Source organism: Acomys minous (assembly GCF_964271855.1).
Source record: "Acomys minous genome assembly, chromosome: 5".
NCBI lineage: Eukaryota > Metazoa > Chordata > Mammalia > Rodentia > Muridae > Acomys > Acomys minous.
In genome coordinates, this window is record NC_140494.1 from 43,680,313 (window position 1) to 43,700,419 (window position 20,107).

General features: G+C 45.7%; 1 protein-coding gene across 1 annotated transcript in view; it reads right to left on the reverse strand.

The window, feature by feature from the left end:
• Positions 1-5,874: 5,874 nt before the first annotated feature.
• Positions 5,875-20,107, reverse strand: part of ANKH (ANKH inorganic pyrophosphate transport regulator) — a 137,015-nt gene continuing 122,782 nt past the window's right edge. The window contains exons 9-12 of the mRNA XM_084783518.1: positions 13,692-13,821; positions 11,501-11,624; positions 10,855-10,954; positions 5,875-9,364 (exon numbers count right to left, since the gene is read on the reverse strand). Of these exons, the coding sequence (XP_084639644.1) occupies positions 9,251-9,364; positions 10,855-10,954; positions 11,501-11,624; positions 13,692-13,821 (468 nt within the window). The 3' untranslated portion in view covers positions 5,875-9,250. The remainder of the gene's footprint in view (positions 9,365-10,854; positions 10,955-11,500; positions 11,625-13,691; positions 13,822-20,107) is intronic.

Sequence of the window (20,107 nt, forward strand, 5' to 3'; positions counted from 1 at the left end):
CTTTGACATACTCAGATACCGAGGACTGTGAAAACTAAAATAAACTTAGAAAGTAAAACTCAGAAGCCTGTCTTGTTGCCGTGGTTAAATGTCTGCTTTTAAGGACCCACGCTGTAATGTCGTGCCTAGCATCCTGTGGTAGGCCTGCGTTGTGCTGAGACCAGCTCTGACGTCTCACTGCCTCTGTGGGTAGAGGGATTAAGATTTGATGGCTGGTGCTGAAGTTAGATGAGATGAAGTGAAGTGATCAGCACAGTACCTAAAGGTTAGAGTTGTCCTGTGGGTCTGGGTTAAATGACAGTTCCACTACATACTCTAAGTAGGATAAGCTTAGCTTAGGCACCTCACTGTTCCTCCTTAAATCTTTATCTCAATTGACCCTGCAATCTGTAATAGGTGGTGGTGTGGACTCAGGGCTGCTAGCATGCCACAGATTTGGAGAAAGATGCCTTAGGCCTGAAAAACAGGCCTCCAACAGTAATCCTTGTCACGAACTTGCTGAGCAAAGAAAGACCTGTTATGCACAGGCATCTTTCATCTATGCTGACCACTCCAGTTGCTAGAAGTGGGATAGTAGGGACTGGTGTGGGGCTGTCAATGGGAACCAGGGAATGACTCCCCTCCTCTCTCCCCCTCCCCCTCACTGCCTCCTGACCTTGTAGGAATGGAGAAAGGGCAGAGTGGTGGAGATCCTGCCTAGCTGTGCAACTAATTGGTTTTGTAGTGCTCAAAAGGCATGAGCCATGCTGTGTTGTGTTGCTAATATGTGGCAAAGCAAAGCATATTCTATCTTGAATAAGAGTGCCACAACTCTTTGCTGAGTTCTGGCTCTCTAAAGTTGGAATCTGGAAGAGACAGAGCCAAGGTCTTACAACATGCACTGCCTTACCCCTGGACCTGGCCAAGGCTTAGCTCGTGTTCTCTCCTACTGGGGTATGTTCAGAGACCCCTCTATCCCTCACCCTGTTTCCAGTTGAGGGCCTCTCATGAACAGCTGCCTTGATGCCCTTGTTGGCTCCTCAGAACCAGTGTCACGCAGCAGTTTGATAGCAGAGCAGCCTGAAGCTGATGACCCTTTCTCTTCAACTAGCTTTGTTACTGACATGGTCAGGTTTTGTCCTGCTTAGCATCTGCCAGGCTGGAGAGTGCACTGGCATGAAGAAACCATTTCCATGAATTCTCTTTTGTCCTTTTGTGCCCTTGTGGACATGCAGTGTCAGTGCAAGCTTTGTAGACACCCAGTGCCTAGAGCAGAAGGGCTGGCCCACGAAAGCATCATAGTCATTAGCCTAATAGATTCCAGAACTTTCTCTGTGGCACATAGGGAGGAGGTGAGAGTTGCCAGCAGTGAGTGTGCAGTTTAGAGGACAGAAAATATCCAGTGGTAACATCCTGGTTCTGAGGACTCATGGGCCTGGAGAAGAGCCTGTTCTAGAGGGTTCTTTGTCACCTGCCTTACACTTTGCCTGATGACCCATGTGGTGGAAGGAGAGAACTGACTCCTGCAAGTTGTCCTATGGTGACACCCATCTCCTCAATGTCTCCCCCCCACCCCAGTTGAAAATTAATACATTTTTTAAAAAAGGAGGTAGAATCCTGGTGAGTAATGAGATGAAATATATAACTGCCTGCCTGCATGCCTTCACCCAGTGCTCCTCTTGATAACGTCAGAAAGAGAAGTCAGAGATGGTGGTTGGCTCTCTATGTGCCTTAAGCTAAGCCACACAAAAAGAGATGAAGGGAGAGTTAGCAGGAGGAGCCAGGGTTAGTGGGACCTCGATTGTGAGTGTGTGTGTACGTAGGTGATCCACAAGACTCATCTAGACAGGGATATCATGGAAATGGGAGATAGGTGCAGACTTGCCCTGTGGTACCAATGCATCTTCATATTGTCTTTAGGATAGTCAGGTACTGAGCTCACCCTGACACCAGCCAGACATGAAGATACCCATGTCCTACATACCTTGGTGGAAGCAAGAACATGACTTTTTAGAATTTGAAAAATGCAATGGGCACGATGACATGTGTCTATAATCAACATTTGGAAGGTGGAAACAGGAGGATTACGAATTTTGGGCCATCCTCGGTTAGTTAACAAGACTATTTTAAAAAGCAAAACAATTAAAGCAAGGAAAACTCACAGTGCAAGCAAAAAAGAAGATGCAAACCCTCCAGTCTTTATTGTTGGTTTGTTTATTGATCTATTTATGGACTTTTGAGATAGTTTCTCTGTGCAGCCCTGGCTGTCTTGAAACGCACTCTGTAGACCACTCACAGAGATCCTCCTGCCTCTGCCTCCTGAGTACTGGGATTAAAGTTGTGTGTACTGTCACCCAGCTGAAAACTCCAGTCTTAATTAAAGCAGTTAGACATATATATAACCTTAGTGATTATGGGTATGTGATATTAACAAAGCATTAATACATGAGGAATTTGAAAAACTCATCTTTTGGGTTAAGTTGTCACATTTTGAAAATCAGGGCTTTACCCCCAAAGGTTGTGGACAAGACTTCAGATGTGAGGAGTTACAGCTTTTCTCCTCAGACCTGATTAACGTTAGGATTCTCAGTAGGGCAGATAGCTTGGAGGAGGTTCAGAGAAGATTCTCAGTGTGCCTGAAGTGGTGGGAAGTAAAAACCATTATAAGCAGAAAAATACCTGAAAAAAGGAGATTGTATTTAGCTATGACAAGAAGTTAGGGGGGAATCTCTTGCTTAGATCTTAGCTACTGAAGTAAAGGGCCAAACTTAGTATGTAAGTCTGGAAAATGGGGAAACCATAGCCAAGATTGGGAAATCAAGTGAGTAAATAGAATAATGATTAGGATAAGAAAATCAAGAAACTAAAAATAACCTTGATTATGTGACAACACATTTTTAAAGCAATACTGGAGAGAAACCTACACAACAATGTTATAGATAAAAATCCCCCCAAAAACCTATAACAAAAGCACATGGATGTCAATAGTAAACTCACATTGATTACATATATAAGCAGGCCTGTTTAAATGAGACATCTCTTATACTAACTTCCTTATGACAAGATTCAGCAAGGAAACAAAACCTGCAGTTTGCTGTGAAACTGAAGAGCTATAAGCCGCCGCACATGTTGGGGGATGATTCCCAGTGGACTTAATTTCATTACAGCAGGGAAATATGGATTGCTGTTAGTGTTCTGACCTTAGGAATGATGTCATTTTCCTCTTGTCAGATTGCGTACTGCGTTCTAAAACTGGATCATACGTGGAAGTCAGCATTGGGCCAGGAAGGAACTTAGACTTTGAGTGGGAAGTACTCAGAGACGAGAGGTGTGGAAGCCATGCCATGGCCTCCAGGTTGGAAGCTTTCCTTTAGTGAGTGTGTGAGGGTGTGTCGGTGTCAGACAGAATCTCTTGTGTGGCTCTGTCAGGTTTCTGAAGTTCTGGTTTGAAGTTTCTGGTACGACGGACACCTTAGTCATACCAGCTCTAGTAAGACACCACAGAGCAGAGCAAAGTATTATCATTGAGTACAAGGAACAAGTTGCTTGCCTCCATAAACCCTGTAGATGTGGCACTCCTGGAATCATGAGCTTGCATCAGGGTAACATGGCTGACACTGTGTCATGCTAGCTCCTGTGACGGGGAACCTCAGTCTGCTCTGTGACATGAAGGGGGTGTGAACTTCACCCTCAGAAGCTGGTTTATGCAAAGCTGGGTCTTGAAAGTTCACAGCCGAATACCGCAGGGAACCAGAGGACCTGGCCCTAATGCTCTCCAGCTCCAAAAGCTCCCTATCCTGGACCCGAGGTTGGGTATCACTACTGTGCATAATACTGAATTTCCACGAAACTATGTAGTCTATCACAACTGATACTGACTGGGGTATAGGAATGGCTCATTCCCCCCCCCCCCCCCCCGCTAATTAAAGAATTAAAAGAGAGGGGAGTTTGAAAGTCAGAACCAAAGTTTACTCGAAGTGCAAGGACTTTGAGTACCCTCTTGGGCTCTTAGTCTCACTAATAAGAATGTTATTAAAATGGGTCAAATGGAAGCTTGAGAACAACTTTACAAGAGTTTTAAAAGAAAAATCCCAGAGCGAGCAAGCAAGCAATAAATCTCAGTAGTTGCCTAGAGGAGAAAGGGGAAGAGAACGAAAAAACCATGGTACACCGCAGCAGAAAGCCACATGGCAGGGAGGTGAGCTTGTGCTAGGGGGCAGGAATTCTGGAAGTAAAAGTGTATCTCACTAAAGGAATTTGTTGTTGCCTATCTCTGCAACATGGCTGAAGATGCTCCCACTGTCCTGGTGTGGTCTCGTGGCCAGGTTGGCATAATGGGTTGTATTCACTCTTTGTGTGGGGTAACTTAGATGTCAGGCCTCCACCTGGGCCTGGAACTTTATCCTCTTGACCTGAAGGAGCAGTTTCCTCTTAATGAGACTTTACTGTTGCCATCCTAGAAGTACCATTTTTAGTTGTTCTGTCCTCATCTCCTCTCTTCTTGTACAGCAAGGAAGTCTTATTTCTGCAGTACAAAGGCGCCCTGTTCTCATGTGTTGTTTCAACACGAATATAGGTTGGCGTTTGTTTCTGCAGACACGGATGTCAAGCCTTGCTAGTGAAGTCCACTTGGAGTTACACAGCCTAACTGAAAAGAGGTACTGTATACAAATGTTCACTAAGTCTATCCATGTGTGTCTGAAAGCCGCCTCTGTAAGTGCATCTCGCCTGATCATCAGGTTTTGAGAGGCTCTGGTTGACTGAAAATGAAGGAGAGAAAATTACCGTACTGGAGGGGCAGCGTCATGGTTAAGATGTTTGCTCTAAAATTGTGAGGACAAGAGTTCCCATCCCAGCATCCACTTGGCAAGCTGTGGGGGTCAGAGACAAGACTGATGGCTCTTGATGGCTTCAGCTTGGCCAACAAAATTTGAGCCCTGAGTCCAGAAAGGAAACAAGACAGAGTGATAGGAGGAGGAGCCCTGATTCTGGACCCTTCTCTGGACTTCATGTTATGTATACAGTTATGTGAACCCCCACACTAAAATGTACATACACAAGGACACACACTAAACAAAATTCTTAAAGATGTATTACTGAAGTCCTTGAAGGTACTAGCCACAGTGCTGGAGCTACTCTGCAGAGAACAGTTTTTGTTTTTTTTTTTAATGTGCTTTTTTCAGCAGGGAGCCACATCACTTAACCATCTGTCTTAGGGGGTGGGGTGGGCGAATGAAGTTTAAAGTCACTTTGTCTTCTCATTTTCCCTTTTGAGATCAGACAGTAAACTATGCAATTAGTTATGTTTCCTGGCTTCTAAGTGGAGTTTGGGTTGTTTTGATTACAGTCCTGTTTCTCTCCTGTTTAGCTTTGCTGCGTTAATTTTAGTCACTAGCCTTTGAATGAGCAGGCAACCCAGGCCTTTTCTTACGTTTTTCTTCAGATTTCCACTACATCCTGTTTCATGTGTGGTTAGATCAGCTGATGAGTCACCTGATGTTTTGCTACTTCAAATGACAAAAATAGAGGTTAAGAATAACCACACAGAGAAAGACCTCTCATGGTTTCCAAATATTTTGTTCAAAGCCATGCTTTTTGATGCTCCAAATGCTTTTTATAAAAGAGCCTTGTGTAAGGGTCATGAGGAAGGGCTGGTCACCTCATATTCCTAGGTCCTTCCAGAGACAGCATTTTACTTTTGGGTCTAAAAGTATGGGGTAGCATTGAGAACACCCCTCTGTCCTAGTGGTGCAGAGAAGGCTTCATTCGAAGTTTGGTAGTTAGCTTCTTGAAATACTCTAGGCCAGATACCTGGGCACATGATGCTCTGGTCACACTCTATTCAGAGCTTTACTGAAGCAGAGAGAGAAAAAAAAAAGGACAAGGAAACATGTCTCAAGGAAATAAAATTTATTACAAGGGGCCAGATGTGGTGGTGCACACCTTTATAGTAGAGGCAGGTGGTCTCTGAGTTCAGGGTCAGCCTGGTCATCATAGTTCATCCCAGGACAGCCAGGGTGACGTAGAGAGACCTTGTTTCAAAAAACTAAAACTAAAGCATTACAAGAATATTAGTATCTCCTGTTTTGTAGCACACATCTCACTCTTGCTGCAGTTTGGAGAGAAAGTTGCTGAATTTAGAGAAAAGTTCTTTTCCCTCTGCCTATTTCAGTAGCGCTGGGAGCTAGAAGTGTAGTTCTGTGGTGTGTTTGCTTCATCTCCAGAACACCCACACCCACACCCACACCCGCACGAAGGGAGTGATTGAATTCTTACTTTAAAGATGACATGGAGTAACTTTTCCCAAGGCCATTGTCTCAATCCTGCCAGATGCAGAAGGAGCTGCGCTGCAAGAATGCACCTAGAGTCAGTGGAGTAGAAAGTGCTGTCCAGACTCCTGCAGTCCAGAGTCGCATAGCCTCCAGTACACCTTCAGCCAGCTTTAGGTGCTTTCATTTCCGAGGCCCTCTGTGAACATTTCCAAGTCAAACCATCAGTGAGTGCCAAGAACCGATGGCCCTAAATGGGAGAAGAGTGTCTCTGATGCAAGAGAAGCCCAACACAGGGCACAAGGAGAGACCAGCTTTTACCCACAGATGCAAACAAGTGGCCTTTCCAGTGAAAGGATCCTTAGTGGCGACTTTCCTGCCAGCCTCAACCTCTCCCACCCCCACCCCCCACCCCCAGCCCTGCAGTGGGTAGAGTTTGTCCTTCAGGGAGTCACAGCAATTCTGTTTACTCAGTTCCCAGGCCCCTTAGAGAGGCCCTGTGTGCCAGGGCTGAGTAAACAAGAGCAGAGCAAGTGGCAGGTGTGCACTTAGAATGACCCCCTGTCGTCCCTCAGAAAAACAGCCCTCTCTTCTTCCTCAGAGAACACCCTCACTCTAGAAAAGCTTCCTTTGGGCCATGCCAGCTCCTCAGTATTTTGATGGAAACCTGCCTTATGCCCTTGCAACCGTAGGTTGGATTTGTCCTCATTCATTTAGCCTTGAGAAAGTCATAGCTGGTCTTTCCACAGTCCTTGACAGTAGCGCAGGCATGGTTGTTTTCTCTTTGTCAGCTGAGCAAAATGTTTAAAAATAATAGTGGGCTGGTAAGGAAGAAAGGCCGCCCTTAATGCCTTTGGAAAGTTGAGAAAAGTGCCCCCTCCCCAAATCCAGCCAATGGAATTCTTGGTTCAGACTGAACAGTGTGCCAGCTCAGATTGTGCCTTAGGATGTGAGGTCACACAACACAGGCCCAAAGAAGGCAAGAGGAAGGTCTGAGCAAATCTTGCTCCATTGCTAAGGCCTGGGCCTCCCACTGCATTCTAGCTCCTCGGGAAGTGTATACAGCTTGCTGGCCCACTCATCTTGATCAAGTGACGTGGCTCTGGACTTAAAGCTACATGGTCTAATTGCACACTACAGAGTCACTGGCTGTTCTTGAATTTAGAGGGAAAGGATGTTGTTTTTGCAATTTGATATTTAAGCTCCGACCCCACAAGCATGAAAATAGCCATACATTTTAAAAAATACTGCTGTTTAATTTTCTAGTCATGTACTTTAAAAAGCCAATACAATTAAGACTTTTAGTTATCTTTTCAGATCTGCCCCTGAAATTACCCACAAGCAGCTATGGAAGCGCACAGGACTCATTCCCACAGGGGGCACATATGAACGACATTGGGTATCCAGAAATGGGAATGCAAGCCCGTGTAGCCGATAGTCCACCTTTGCCCGTAGTCTTAACATTAGGTTACACAACAATGGAAAAAGTCAACACAAGAGGCCTGCCTTTTTGTTTCCTTTTTTCCTTTGCCCTTTCAGCTTTTACTTGTCTGCATTAGTGGACCCATTTTCTTCCTAGGTTGCCCATTGTGAAAAATTGTTTTCTTGGCATCTGCAGGCCCTTACATTCATACACACAGGACTTGTAAAACTGCTGTAAGTAACATACAACAGTCACTGGTACAACATAAGTGAGCTGTAGGGATGTGGAGCACGCAGGCAATCACTGAATTGTATTAGAGACATTTTATTGAAAATGCGAAAATAGGAAATGTATTATAGCCTAAAATAAATTACATAACATATACAGCATATATTTATATCTTTAAAATATTTGTTTTTGTTTAGGTTCTTTCATTCTAGTTATTTTGACTAAATCAGGAATTTAGTGAACTGTATCCATAATTTTTTTTTAAAGGAAAAAACCCGCTTTCCAAAACTTAGAAAAATATACTGCACTAAATGGATTTCCAATGCATTATTTCAGGGGTATCACATAGTGACTTCGATACTTGTTTATAAAATGTCTTGCTTTATGGTGTGGAGGTGAGTACCATATACACTCAGCTACCTGTCTTGCAGAGTTTTGACTGTGAACGGCAGCAACAGGTAACACATCTACGTCAGAAGTTACGGACAAGAACCTGGCATTAGAATGCTAGATTACAACTTAAAGCTCTGCTCACTGGAAACATGAAATGGACAGTTAGAACGCTCCACTTCTCTCGCTCTAGTGCCATCTTCAGGGAAGGCAAGTGAAAAGCAAGCCTTCAGGGAAAGTCATGCGGAAGGATGCTGACATTTTGGAGCTACACTTCTGTGACAACTCTGAAAAGTCAGCTCATGTATATACAGTGTAGGGTACGGCAACTCAGCGAAACCAGGAAAACAACGTGGGATGCTGATGGTCAAGTCAGTTTGTGACTGTGATCCGGTTTCTACAGGAGATTAAATTTCCATTAGGTTGGCCCAGCATGGCCACCAGCCTTCCTCTGGGAGCTCATCGGTGTGTGCCATAGATAGTTCATGACTCCAGAATGAGAGGGGGTGCGATGGCCACCAGGCCACATCTCTCATAGCCACAGCATCAGGGAGCAAGTCAAAGAGGCTGTTGATTCTTAGGTGGCAAGCACGGACAGGAAAGAGTCTGTGGCCCAAGAGGCAACGGTACAGCCCAAGTCCTTTGGTTCCAAAGTGGAGATTGTCCAAGGGAGTAGAAACGGCGACCAAGAGGTGGCTCTATCTTTTGGGTTTTTATGAAGCAGGGGCATGAAGTCAGCGGTTCTGTGTTTACAAAGTGACAGTAAAGACCTTTCTTTAGGTCCCCGCATCAGTGAGCATACCCAGTATGCTAGAGAATTTATACGAAACCTTTAAATCAAGGCCTCTTTCATAACCAAAAATAAAAAAATAAAAAACCAGAAAGCAACTTGATGGGAGAAGGAGGAAAGAGATGATGCTGTTGTCTTGACTGTCCCTGCAGTGCCCCTGGCAGCCTGTGCTTACTCATTTTCCTCTTTCATTTCTACGATGTCTGTCACCTCCTCTGTTGGAGGCATGTCGGTCATTGCTGAGTCTTCCCCCTCTGTGGCTGACTCATTCTCCATCTTCTTTTTCTAGATAAAAGAAGACACATCAGAGTGGGGACGTGGAAAGGACACCCCACAGCAGTACTGTGAGCAGGGAGTCACTTTATGGCTGAGGTGTCCTGATCCAGGCAGCATCTAGTGCAGTATATTCCTTTTACTGTGGTGGTTCATATCTCTGTGGTGTGGTGTGCCTGGCACACAGTGCTAGGTACTGTGGGGGACCCTGTCCCTCACATCCTCATTGTCATGCTTTGGAAAGTATCCCTGGATACCACCTCCTACAGACCTTTCAAATGGAGGCTTTGCTCCCCTGCCCCCCAAATCTCTAAGCTTTGAATATTATGTTCTAGACTTGCCCTTCTTCTATCTATCATTAGTTGGTGTTCTGATCATTGCATATTCTGATTCCTGGTGGCCATGCTGTTGCATCCTTGCAGAAAATGGCTTCTCAGCAGCCACCGCTCAGTCATCCCCAGGTCCATGCTCTGAGCAACAGATCAAAGTGAGAAGGCTTGCTTCCATTACCAGCACTTCCCTTTCAGGACCTGTCTCCCATCACTGCTCTGTCCATACTTCTGTGTGCATCAGCCTTCTGGAACCCCTCGCCCCTCTCGTGCTGGCTCAAATGTAATGCTCAGCCAATCACCTTCTTCCTTGCTTTTCTTGAGTCCTATCTGTCAGATGAAGCCTGGACTGCAGACAGGCCCAAATCTCCAGTCTCAGCTGAAACTGCCAATGTGGCTGGGGGGTGGGGGGCACTGTAGGAAGCCATCCTCTTGGTGGCACAGCCTTCACACCCTGCTTTCCCAGCTCCACCTTTACTCTCCTGGCCAACTCAGCCTTTCACACCCTCCTCTGTCTTCCAGTATTCATCCTGGCCCTTTCTCAGGGGCAAACTCGGTTTTCAACTTAATTGACCCAAGCAAAACCAAGAGAAGGAAGAATTCCTATCTTGGCTGCCCATCCTCTTTGGTATGTACTTGGCCAACTGGCTATGCTCTCTCCCTTTCCCCCACTAGTGTCCTTCAGTCAGTCCCCAAGGCAAACACTTCCCTCAACTTTACCCCATCTTAACTGGGTTTCTGAAGTTTACTTTTATAGCCCTCTCCCATTTACTCACAGCTTTCAGCGTTTTCACCCTTTTCTCCTGACTGCCTCCATGGTCTCTTTTTGAACAGTTCTGTTTGTTTCTTTGCACCTCTCCCTCTCCTGGTCTGAAAGGCCACACAACCAGGCTCTGCGTTGGGCCCCTTTCATCTCTATGTGTATCTAGTCCCTGGTCAATTTCATCTAAGTGAATAAGGTGGAGAGGAAAGAATATGCCCTGTGCCTTCAGGGCAGACTAGCTCTGAGCGTTCGGGTTGAGGGTTTGTAATGGAGAGGGTGTAGTGTGCAAGGGGTAGGGTGGCCCACCAAGATTACAACAGACTTTCTGGAATAGAACTGATGAGGGAAATTATTTATGAAGGCAGAGAGAGGTCCTGATTGTTCCCAAAGCTGTTACCATAGTTTCTCACCTGCTTCCGATAGACATAGCATGCTGCAATGGCAACCATGGTAGATTCTCCCACAAACCCTGCTAGAAGGGAGCCCACACCTAGTGTGGCTCCATGTACCCTGGAATGAGAACACAGAGGCATTTTGTCTGTTAAAACCAAGTCATGACATAATTAATAAGTTGATGACGAACTCAGTTGATATGGCTTAAACCCACGAATACTGCAGACCAGTGAGGGGTGGAGCAATAGTCTTCTCTATCCACTAGCCTCAGGACAGCACCTAATGACCACCACCTTTGAGGTAGGCCTGTGTGACACAGGGCGGAGCTGTCGGGCTCCTGTTCCGATAGTATCATCTCAGCCCCAATGTCCAGCCTTTGGTCCCCCCACCACTAGAATGGAAGTTCTGAGGTCACTGCCTTTCTCCCTCCATTGGCTGGCACATTGCTTACCACAGCCAGTGAGGCCTGAGCATCACCGCTTTCCAGGCACCTCTTTCTAGTGCGGATCTCAAAGCTCACTGGTGTGGGCTGAAAGGCATCCTTCTGAATTTCCAGCTCTTATGTGCTTGGGGATTTCACTGGGCTATACAGATTTTAATCCTCTAGACGGAATACTTTAGTGGCAAAGGACACATATATTGCCAAACGCTGCAAACACATACCCCAGGTAAGGCAGGACCACGAGGCTGGTAATGAGGACAATGATCCGCAGCACAGAGCTGGGTGCCAGGACAAAAGTTTTCTTCAGTGTCATCAACCATCCAGTGAGATGGGCTCTCACAGTCACTGAGAAGAGAAGCACTTGTCAGCTGTGTGGCCTGCTTCCACCCTGCTTCATCCTGCCCTTTGCTGCTGGCCCAGGAACTCACAGCCTAGCTGCTGTAACCCAGTCTGGTCCACTCATCTTCCTGTGGTTGCTGATCCCGACTTTGGAGCCTAACAGGAGTCAGGCCCCATTCCTACCCAGCTTTCAGCCTTCTCGGTCCTGTGTCTAGGTGGCCAGGATGGCCTTGCCCAGTCTGTCTCTGACCACCCTCATCTAGAAGGAAAGCTTTGAGAAAAGAGGTAGTGTTGATGCTAGGTGGGAAAAGCTGGGACCAGAAGGTGTCACTCGGAATGGGAAGAGTGGAGAAATGAGAATGACCTTGTCCCCAGTTCCCACATGGCTTATTGAGCCAACCTTGACTGCCTCACCCTTAGCCATTTTCCTTTCTCCTGTCATGGTGCTACTGATCACTGGGTACATTGTCACTACACAATGACACTGCACATATTTTCCACTCCCACTCTTATACATCCAGATTGAACGTGAAAGAAGGAAGGCCCAGGTGCACAGCGCATGCACAGGGCACAACCTTTGCCCTGGTTGGTAAGAAGCACCCTGATCCCCTCTGGGCAATGCCCGTAAAATCTCCTGGAGAAGATATGCTTGCTCTGGGGTAGCATTCACTCCCCAGGGGTAAAAATGAAATATAGACAAGGCTAATTTTCTTCCCACAGGGAAAAGATAGCTCCACTTCAATTTGGCCATGGGAGAGGGCATGAATCATAGCATATGCTGATCTGATGGTCCAAACCTAACGTTGCCAAGACGCAATGGAGCCTGACAACTGTTGAGAAGACTGAAAGTACCCAAGAAGCCCTCACCACCACCTGAGAGACCCCGTGGTCCCTGCTGCTCTTGTGTGGATTCTCTAGCCTTTTTCATATCACCACTATGGAAAGGGAACCCCACATATCTGATCTCCAACTGTAGCTTCTCCACTGCCACCAACTTCTAAAGCTTGGCTCACCCAGTGTTTACCCAACACACCAGCTCCAAGTTGCCTTTTGTTAATTCCTTTACTCCTGCCCCAGTCCAGAAGGTGACCTCCTTAATAACTGGCCTCCAGAGGCTCAGCAGGGGTTACTTGTTCCCAATACAGGGCTGGAAGGCATGTCATTGGCCCTGTATTATATACATACACACACACACACTTCTGATTATGGTTTTTTCCTCCCACAATTACCAGATCGACTACACTTCTCACCCACCAAAATACACATCCTTTCTTTTCTCTCTAAAAAATAATTTAAAAAATTAAGATAAAAAAACTAGAACAGGACAAAACCAAACCACCACCAACAAAACAGCTTCTCTTAAATCTAACTGTGGACTTATAAAGAGCACAAGCAAATGTACAAAGTCCTCTTTAAGTACTGGCTCCTCGGACCACATGCTTGTTGCCCACATGTAACCCTGATACCAGCCTAGATACCTTTAGACTGGGCACACACCTAGGGACCACTTGGCTGCATCCTAAGCATTCACCCCACAGCCTGCTTTTCTCTTGTGTCATCCCATTCTTGAATACTGTCCCTCACAACACAGAGTCATCGTGGTGATACTTTCCTCTGGCGTATGGTTTGACATTGCCCTTTTTGGCCATGAGCCATTTGGACATTGTCTTCTAAGTGTCTTTTTCTTTCTTCATCTTCAGGTTTTAACAGTAAGATCACTCAATTTTTATTTTTCATCTTACTTTGAAAACCATCCTGCTATAAAACTGAATTTCTGGTGTATGTTCTATGAACTATAGTTCACACACAGATTTGAAGAACCTCAATAATCAAGACAGGCCAGCCAGGTCAACTAGTTCTTACCCACTGCCCCTCTGGGTCTACTTTCTTTTAGTTGTGTTTGCATCTTACAGATATAAGTTGTGCTGTTTGGTTCATTTATAGAATGTTCAGCCTGCTGGCTAATGCCCTTGCATCTTTCTAGCCCAGAGTGAAATAATTACACATTTGCTGGTGACATGGTTCCACCTTGCAGGAGGATGGGCAGGAACATGTACACTCTCTGCTCCTTACCTGGCACTGGGAAGAAGGAGAAGATACGTAGAGGAATGACACAGAGTTCTGCAAAGGCGAAGTCCACTCCAATGATGTCTATCAAAATCTTCTCAGAGACGTTGGGGGTCCAGAACATCACAAAACAGAGCTGGAGGGTGGGACAGGATAACAGTGAACAAGGTTGTGAGAGAAAGGCATAAATAAGTGAAATGACAAGGTCAGGTTTGACACGGTTCCTAAGTGTTCTGGAGGATGACAAGCATGCTCACTGAGCATCTAGCTGGCACCTCAGACTTGCAGCTCTACATCCTTGCTTTGCTCTCATTTGCCAGTATCAGGGGCAGGGGGCAGGGGTAGAGCTGGTCCATGTGCTGTACATGGCACATCCACTGTAGGCGACATCTTAATGGGGAATTGGACTAGGAAAGGAGACCATCTTGCTTTCACTGTGGCTTAGCCAGGGTCTTCTGTGGCTCACTTTTTCAGTTCTGGACAGACATGTCCATTAACACAGTGTTTTTAGCCTTAGCAAAATAGACTATGACCTGAAAGCATCTGGACGATATACAGCACACTGACATGTAGTGTCATCTGCAGCCTGCCAGTTTTCATTGTTAGGAGGGTAAGGAAAGAAACAACAGCCACAAAAATCTGCAACTTTGAGGAAGCAGATGGGCAAGTAGGAAAGTTTAGCAGACTTCAGAAAATGGAACCTTAATCTGACAAAAATGCAGAACTCACTTCCTACTTCCCTTCCCTCCAAGATTAGGAAGCAGGGAAGCACAGCCTATGGGGACTGGCTAAAATCTGGCTATAAGCAGTTCATACACACCCCCCTGATGGCTTGGCATTGCTTCCCTTAAGTTATCAGAGCAGATTGCTCTCTGGATAAGAAAAATGGTGCCTGGCATGGCTGAGGGCAGAGTCCTAGGGCTACAGGCAGGGGGACATATTGTATGTCCCTGCTTTTTCCTCAGCTCTCAAAACAGGAAATCAGTTGAGTTCCAAGAGGCAGTAGACTAGAGCAGCTTTTCAGTGGCCTAAGAAACCTGGAGTCCCTGGAAGTCTGTCTTCTGAAGTAGCGTTCTCATCAGTGACACTCGCACGGGTGGCATATTGGCCCTGTTTTCATATGCACAGCTTCCGAGTGGCTGCCAGTACACTACTTATGAACATGAACACACAATCAGGGGTCCCCAGACTTCTATAACAGCCTCAAAGTCAAACAGGAGAAAATTAAGACAATGTAGAAAGAATAAAACAAAACCCGCTTCTGTCATGCTGCCATCTGAAGAGAGTGAAGATACTGTATCCATGGACTAAGAACAGACTGGAGATGTTCTAGAAAAGATAGTTATGAACCAAGAAAGAGCCAAAGATGAGGATGAAAGTAGACCTGAGAAAGGCATTAGCTGACATGTGGACATGTGGTCAGAAGTCAGCCACAAAGACAGAGCTGAGGAATAAAAGGTAGAAGAATGAGACTAGATTGTTTTTCTTTTGACCAAACAAAACAAGTCGTCTTATATTCTGATACCAGGAGTTCCAGAAAGAGGTAATAGCAAACTTTTCAGAGCTGAAAGAGGAATTTCAAGACTGAAAGGAACCACCTTTGGGAGGCGGACAGCTGAGGGGAAGAGACCCAAGAGGACATGTCATCAATAGTGCTGGGGACAGCCGAAAGAGGCCTGCAGGAAGTGGTTTCAAGGGAAGGTCACTGCTCTCCTAGAACGCTCAACCAAACTCACTGAGCAACACTTAAAAGGAGCATTAGTTACTTGTCTTAGGTCCGACACATACTGACAAGGGCAACTGAACAGTGGGCTTACTTTACACAGTTGACAGTTTGAAAGTACAGACTATGACTGGGGAAGGCGTGGGAGTAGAGTGTGAGGCAGCTGATCACATGGCATCCAGTCAGGAAGCAGAGGGAGATAAATGTTCACACTCAGCTTGCTTTCTCCTTTGTAATTCAGCCCATGGGATGGTAACACATTTAGGGTGGGTCATCTCACCTCAGCTAACTGTGTGGAAAACCCCTCACAGACATGCTGAGGTCTGTCTGTTCTACTGTGTGCCAACTTGACAGCATTAACTGTCACGCCTCCCATAAATACTTTTTCAGAATGTTATTAAGGCGTGGTCTGCCAAATCAGGGGAGTCGGGAAGACAGAGAAAAATACTGACAGGAACATGGGGGACCCCTGAGAAGGAAGCACAGGGCCACCCCAGGCAAGCTGTGCCAGACACACAGGTCATTGAGGTGCCCTGCAGGTGAGGAAGATGCAGCCTGCCGAGTCTGCATTACAGGAGAGTTACAGAGAGAGGAACTGTGGAATGAAACAAGAGTTAACACAGAGAGCTAAGAAAAATAGGGTTACTGTTTAAGATGGTCAGGGAAATGATAAGATGTTTAATGACTGTTTAAGAATCAGGAGTCGTTATTATATTCATCAAGATAATTTCCCATAGTATCATAGTTCACCACAGGTACAAGCCACCCAAAGATAAATGGGGATAGATTGGGGGAGGGGCCATGCCTCCAGGAGAAGAGGGAACAGGGCTGGAAGGAGAATGGAAGGAGCAGTGCGCGGAGGCAGGCTTACTGGGAACAATCCGAATTGAACCGACTAAATTTGGTGCTGATTTTAAAATGTGATGGTATAACTATGGAGAATAATGTTCAAAACATGCCTGTCCTAAAACAAAACAACAAAACAAAACAAAACATGCCTGTCCCATCAAATATTTATCTCCCTTTCCTAAAATACAAGCAAGTCTTGTCTAAAATAAAACTGAATACATTAGAAAATGCGGTCATGTGAAAACAGCACCGAAATTGTATAATGTTATTTACACTTGGTAACTTAAGCTGCATGGAATTAGCCTGGCCACAGTGAGACATAAAACTGTGGTGGACCAACCATATCACCAGGCTTTTCCTGGAGGCTCATCAGCACCTGGGAGCATATTCACCTGGTCTGCAGCTGCAGCAGTGCCACCCACTAGTCATGGTGCTTGCCGTAGGGATTCCCACCTATTACCACTCCCGCAGATCTACTAACAGGGAGATTGGAGACCTGAGTAACACCTGAGTTGCATGGACAAGTGGCCTGCCACCTTTCCCAACTGCTGTTTTCAAATAGTGTGATACCACTTGTGCCTGCAGCCCAGACACAGCAGCAATTTCTAGTAATGACTCCCAAATAGCACTGGATATAGAGACAATTTATCCCCCTGTCTGTATCACATCCCATGAACAGATTAAAGATCCCCTCTTCCAGGGCTGCTTTATGTTAGGCTCTCAATATTTGCCACAACAGTAAAGCTATAAGCCACCCCTCAAGTCTGCCATGGATCTGCACATTTGATCTTTCCTAGGTGAGCCATTCTGTGTTTCCTTGGTGGATAGGTTGTGTCACGGGCTATATTCCGCTCAAAATTTGGGCTTCCCAGAGAATCATTAGTGTGCTTTGTTTTGCAGCCAGAGATAATCTGAACATGAGACAATGCCTCAAACACAAGATGCAAGCTCTCTGGGCTTTGCAAAACCATTGTTAAGTGGCTTTTAAGTCATAACACATCAAAGAAAAGGAGAGGGCAACTGGATGTTAGAAGTGTGGGCGCATGCTTGTGCAGCAAGTGAGCCTGCTAATTCTTCCCTCTGGCCTTCCCATGTAGACAACGCTCACCGTCAAGCCTTTCCTGTCTTGTAGAAAGTAATCTGCTCTTTAGGGGAGGGCAGTGGATCAGAGGGAAGATAGGGAAGGTGGCCCCAGAGCTGTCAACCGCACACATACACTCAGGGTCCAGCTTTATTGTGTTTTAGGAAAATTGGAATTAAAAGCCATTGGTCCAGCTAGAAGAAGGCCACCAAAGAGCAGGAGCCCTACATTTGAGAAGCCACTTTCTCCCTCTACTTTCTCCCTGCAGTCTCTGAAGCTACAAGAAATTTTGCTTCAATCTCCAGAAAGGGGCATGCAAACAACTTAAAAGCAGAAAGATTTTTTGCTAAAAGCTAGGACATCTACCTGAAGGTCATATTTCATGTCCCAGCATACTAACTGGACCCAGCATTTCAGAAAACAAGACTTGGGAGCCCATTCAACAAGGGGTATTTTAGGAAGTATCATTCTACTGAGTTAACCTAGTGTTAACTCAGAACATGCCCTCCTGGTTGACCATAACATGCTGTGTTCTTCAAATATTTGCAGAGGCCAATGACACTGGCTTTTCCAAACCAGAATGAAAACCCAATGGACTACTGACAACAGACACGATTTATGTCCTAGAGTAGCCACAGCATTGGATTCTCTTCTGCAGAGTTTGCTGTCAATATCATATCGTTAGGAAGGGGCCTTCAAATTAGAACAGCCAAATTTGTGCCCAGATCTTGGGTTTTCTATTTACTGTCCAATCAAAGGACCCAAAGTTCCTTAGAGAAATGACTCAGTCTAGGACTAGTGCTGGGAATATGAGAGACTATCAACATCCAGGAAGATCTTTAGTGTTAGGAAGTAAAGGAGTACCCAGAAAGCAAAACAATAGGATGTATCAAGGGAACACTAGAGCCACTGGAGTCCTCAACAGCCACGACAGGAAGATGAGCAACACAGCAAGACAACCTTGACATAACCCCAAGCATACAACTAGCATCTCAAAGCCCGTGCTGCTAGAAACAACTAAGGAAGTGGGGCTAATCTGCATGCAATCCCAGACAGTCCCTTAATAGTTCCCTTGTGATATGGCTAGAGAACACCTTTCAGCTCATTCGTGTGGGATGGCCAAGGACAAATCATGTCACTGCACACGGAAGGTTGCCAAACGTTGTTACTAAGTTAAGTGATCAAGGTCAACAATGGTGAAGTCTGGCTAATAGAGTTTGAGAGGCCAGATGTTCCCTTAGCATGTAAATTCAGAGAACATACAAAGCTACTACGGGGATGAGAGAGGTGTACCCCTTGTTGGGTGTCCTCAGCCCCCTGCTCTACAGTATTGCTCACTGATAACAGTCTTTGAATTCACAAAGTTTTCCCCATGGCCCAATAATTAGAACGAGTAATGAAGAGGAGATTCTGGCCTCCTGAAGTTAGAAAAAAAAGTAAAACACACACAGCTATCCTGGCTTAAGAAGATACCCACCCGGTCCATGACATCATCATTATTAAAGCATTTGCCAGAAAGAATGAATGTGCTATGGGTTTGAAATCCCATACTGGGAGGCCAGTGCTTACCCATACAGACCAGGAGTTAGGGTTACTGGATGTTTCCAGTAACTATAACTGAGTTCTGACCGCCTGTGGTGAATTCCTACCACTGTTTCTTTATAGTTGGCTTCCAGGTAAGACCGCATCAGCTTCTAGAAGGAATGTTGTCCCTTTACAGGACTGCTGTGAGCACCGCCCTCCTTAGAGGACCCTGTGTACTGGGTTGAGACTGGTCCACACTGTCATAAGGTTTAGCCAGGAAAGAAAATCAATGGAAAGTGTAGCCATGGACACAGTGTATCTGTTCTGCTTGCTACGTTTGATTCATCAGTGCCTGCTACTGCTGTTTCAGTTGCCTTCCTGGGAGTCCAGCAAACATCACCAGTGGACTCAGCTAAATATAAAGAGATTAGGATGGACTTCATTTCCTCATTTGTGTTTACCCATTCCACAGAGAATACTGGTGAAAATGGGTGGTGGAATTTGGCTAGGCAGTTAAGGGTAAAAAGAGCCTAAAAAGTAACCAGCTTCTTTCTTAGCCTCATAGCTGGAGGCGAGCTATGCTAGAAAAGGAATGTCTAAGCCAAAATTGACTGTCATGGCCAGAGGCTTGAGAAGCCAGTAAGGGGTCTATTACTTCCTTATTTCTTTCCTTAAAGGAGTACTCTTTCCAGGAAAGCATACTAAGGCTGTAAACTGAGGCTGCAAGGAACTGGACTGATCAGCTCTCCCCACCTCCTCTGTCCACCTCATGACTCCACAGCTGTGTGGTTAACGGCACTCCCCTCCCGGGACCCTCCTTCACAGCACTGCCTAACTACTCTTCTTAAAATCGCTCCATATGTTCTGTGAATTTCACTCCTCACATTGACAAGACCAAGAAGCTGGGGTGGCTCTGGTGGCCATTGAGCTTCCAGAACCTTCACCTCTCAAATTACACTCAACAAAAGCTAAGAGATGCTCCCTCAAGTTCAAAGACACCCTGGTATTCCCATGTCAATCTCTCTCCCTCTCCCCACCTCCCCCCCCCATCTCTGATGCAGCTTTAAATAGAATAGGCCCCTGTTTATGTCTACAAAAAAAATGGATCTTCATGTATGTCTTGTCAGGGACATGAGAAATCGTGCTTGGGAGGGAAGGCATGTCAAAGGGAAGCTAAGGGCCCAGCTTCAACAGCCAATGTCTCAACTATGGAGGAGAAAGCAGTGCTGTATTGCTGGGGTTGAA